The following is a 4,217-nucleotide window of genomic DNA, read 5'->3' on the forward strand; positions in this document are numbered from 1 at the left end:
TGACTCTACTCAATGTGGCATTGACAACATACCGCCATCTTGTTTTTTCGTAAGTTATTATAAACAATGAAACTTGGTTAGTTTGCTTTTTGGATAAACAAAGCAATGAATATTAAAATGATACATAAAATAAAACATATTAAAACCATTTATACATCAAAATATACTATTTACTAAAAAAGAGCATATTACAATATATATATAGTTGTTAATTATGTTTTAAATAATTTTAAAGTAAACTATAATTGAGGTATTTATTTATTTTTAATTTTTAGGTATGAATGGACTCTTTTAGTTTGGCTCTCGGGATTGTTATTATCGGAACTTACAAACCCCTCAGATAAGAGTGGACTTGGTTGGATAAAACTCGCTGTACTCCTTTTCAGTATTCTTGGAGTCGCTGTGCATTTATTAGAAATAGTTATTGAGCGTGTTTACTGGCCAACGATTATGTACTTAAGGAATCAGCTGTTTGCACTAGCATTTCTTTTAGCATGTGTACAGATTCTCGATTTCCTATCATTTCACTATCTCTTTGGACCATGGGCTATCATTATTGGAAATCTTATGAAAGATCTTGCCAGGTTTCTTGCTGTCCTTGGAATTTTTGTTTTTGGTTTTTCAATGCAAATTGTTGCTCTCAATCAACCATTTAAGAATCCAACTCCGAAAGAACTTAAAAATCAGAAGAAAGAACCTGAAGGAATTTTCCAAGAAGGTATTATCATTTTTACATTTAATTACTTTGAATTTTTAAGATGATAGTCATTGTTTTAATTTAATTTTTTTCCAGTTAAAATGCATCCTATGAAAGCAATTGAGCTCCTTTCTTTTGCTGTATTTGGACAAACTGGGCCCACATCTATAATTGCTAGGAAAGACAATGAACCAATAACGCAACCACCTTGGACCGTGTACTTTTTTACTTTTTTTTATGGAATATATATGCTGGTGTCTGTAGTTGTATTGATTAATTTGTTGATTGCCATGATGAGTGACACTTATCAAAGAATACAAGTATGTTTTTCAAGTTTTTATTTGTTCCTTTTTAAACTCTTTTAAGGCTATATATAAGTATTTAGAGTTATCATCATCAGTAGAAAAAGAAGTTTCATGTTAAGTATAGTTAATAATATGACTGCTCATGGATAAAGTTATCTTATTGGTGTTTAATAGCAGGGTCAATGTATTTATATATTTCATAGTAATATTTAAAAAAATATTTTTTCTGGCTCCTAACTAAATTTTCTGTTTTATTTCATAACCAATTCGCCAGGAATTTTTTTGTATTATCTTATAATTGTTCATTTAATCCGTTTAATTTATTAAATGTAACACTTTTAAGGTTGCCTTCATTTTACAATGTGTGGAATGTTACCACAAGTAATTAGATGTTATTTCTCCTTCATAAGATTATTTGACAATGGTGATATATTTTACATTTTCACTGTTAAAAGAGGACTTACAAAGTACTTGATCCAATCGTTTGGAAATATATTTTATTTTAATGGATATAATATTAAAAGCTAATGTAGGAAATGAATGAGACAGTGAGATTTTTTTCTGAAATAACAAACTATTTTTAAAAATATTTTAAGGTGTCATGTAAGTTTTTTTTTTTAATTTCTGTTCCGATCACATACATAATGCTCAAAACTGGTTTTACAAAAAATGTTTTTCACTGATATTCCTGCCAACATTTTCTATCATAATTTTATCCTATGTTGAAGCACTTCAGAGAATAGTTTATGAGTTTTTATCTCTTGAAATTCACTTGGATTATTTTATTATTTAGATAAATGGTTATTTTTTTCATAAAAATTGTTTGAGGTTAATAAATTCCAGTTGAATGAAATTTGTATTAAATTATCATAACATGGTACAACGTTTCGGGACCACTGTCCCATATTCACGTACTTTAAACCTCATACTTTCATAAAGGAAATCATGTTACACTTTACACTGTTCTCTCTTTTTTCTACTGTAACTTATTTGTGCATCTTCACTTCACAGCCATTTATTTATTTTTTTTTTTTAGGCCCAATCTGATATCGAATGGAAGTATGGATTAGCCAAATTGATTCGAAATATGCATAGGACAACAGTTTCTCCATCTCCAATAAACCTTATCACAACATGGTTTATGTATTTTTTACATCTCTGTAAAGCAAAAAGTTAGTCATTTTTGACAAATTGACTTTCATTTTATAAAATTATATTTAATATCTCTGACAAAACGTTTTGCTTTTCACTTACAGTGGCACAAAGAAAAAGGCCTAGTTTGGTTCAGATGATGGGGCTGCAGTCAAGGTCAAGAGTGAGTGCTCGGACGAAGATGGGTGCCAAATGGCTAGCCAAAGTGAAAAAAGGCCAAGTCGCTCCTAAAGGTAAAATATTTTAACTAATCTAAATATCAATGAATGATGTGGTAAAAAATCTGTCTCATATTTAATATGGACATTTTTGTTTGGATTCTAGTCACAGATAAAATAATGATGAATTTTTAGTAGTAATATCTTAATATAACAGATCTAATATTCAAAAATACAGACTGCTATGTGTCCTATAGTATCTAAACTGTTCCTTGCTACAAATGCCTACACCAATGATTTAAATTTTTACTTTTGGGAAATCCCATCCTTAGTTGTTTTAAGCATGGTCAATTTTAAAATACAATGATCAATTCTATCCTTATTAATACTAGCTCGATTTAGATAGTGTTTGTTTTCTTTGTCTTTTGCAGAAAATCAAATTGAATATTATTTCAAAAGTGTGGCTATAGTATTTCAAAATATGTATATTTATCAATTTATTAAAAAATATATATATATTTCTTTTTAGGTTTTAGAAATAATTTTTCCAACCACTTGGAGATCGGATTTTTTTTTAAAAACAGACTTGTCATAAGTGACCAAAAAGGGAGTAAAAAAAAAATTACAAATAGCCCAGTTTCATTTTAACTTAAAGTTATTCTATTTTTGTGTAAAATAGTTTATTTTATATAAAATTTCTTTTAGTGAAATTGCATTGTTTTATTTATACTTTAATAAATTTTCACATTTCTTATTGTAGAGCCTGTTGCATTGAGTGTTGTCCATCTCAGCCCTCTTGGATCACAGCTAAGCTTTAGTAACGCTGCTACCAAACTAGAAAATGTCGCAGACTGGGAGGCCATTGCCAAAAAATACAGAGCTCTCATGGGAGAGCAAGAAGAGACTAAAGCAGAGGGAGATGTGCCTGGTGGTTCCGTTAATGCCTCTCAAGCTACCCTTCCCGTTGCTAATGTATAAAAAATGTTTTTGACTAACAAATACCATATTAGCAAGTTACATTGATAACATTTCATTAATTGTTCAATGTAAGGGTAAAGAAAAGAAAATGTTTAAGTATTTAACTGAAAACTGCATGAATTATAATTTTAGGTATGTTAGCAATTTGCTACAGAATACCATTATTTTCTATTATTTTTAATACATCTTAAAACCTTATTTGAAGTTTTTAAGAATTCAGTATGCTTTATTTTTAAAAAAAAGTTATATATACTATTTTTATAATCTTTTTTTTACCAAATAATCAAAAAGCAGTTGGTATATTTATACTATATAGTCATAGATAATAGTTTAAAAGTTATACTTAATTAATTTTAATCATAAGCTTAGTCCATTGTATTTTAGCTATACTATTAATCTGTGATATACTGTGCTTACTCTTTTATTTTGAATTTTTGTGGAGAACCTTCAAATCTGGTAATTATTCTGATTGACTCTCTTTCAATCAACGTTTGATTTTTTATTGATACCTTTTAATCAAATATTACTTAGATCCTACATTCCGAGTATTTATTTTTTTCTTAAATTCTACAACTTGAAAATGACAAATTTTTCCCACATTTTAGGGATTGAAATTTATATAATTTGTTATCCTTTCATTAAAAGATACCATGCTCCTAGATGCATTTTAATGAGATGTGTTAAAGATCCTCCGACTGCATTATCTGAAATTAAAAAATAATGGAAGCAGGAAACGCTTTTTTATACTATTTAGAAAAATGACTCAGTTCATCCCTACTCCGTGTCCAAAACTTGAAAGTAAAATTTTATGAGACTGTTATTATCCTCGAGTACTGTTAATGATTTTTTATTGTTCTTTCATTTCATAATTGTAATTCTCTTATCTCTTACAATTCATGAATATTCTGAACGATATTGATAACATCT

General features: G+C 28.4%; 1 protein-coding gene across 1 annotated transcript in view; it reads left to right on the top strand.

Annotated features, from left to right (window-relative positions):
- The window catches only part of nompC (no mechanoreceptor potential C), a gene marked incomplete at its 5' end in the record, with an annotated part of 72,922 nt that extends 68,711 nt beyond the window's left edge, over positions 1 to 4,211 (top strand). The window contains 5 exon segments of the mRNA XM_067053421.1: positions 276 to 718; positions 794 to 1,017; positions 2,039 to 2,174; positions 2,259 to 2,387; positions 3,073 to 4,211. Coding sequence (XP_066909522.1) covers positions 276 to 718; positions 794 to 1,017; positions 2,039 to 2,174; positions 2,259 to 2,387; positions 3,073 to 3,290 — 1,150 coding nt within the window.
- Positions 4,212 to 4,217: the final 6 nt, after the last annotated feature.

Source organism: Halyomorpha halys, unplaced genomic scaffold (genome assembly GCF_000696795.3).
Source record: "Halyomorpha halys isolate HHAL.00 unplaced genomic scaffold, Hhal_1.1 Scaffold304.1, whole genome shotgun sequence".
NCBI classification, from domain to species: Eukaryota; Metazoa; Arthropoda; class Insecta; order Hemiptera; family Pentatomidae; genus Halyomorpha; species Halyomorpha halys.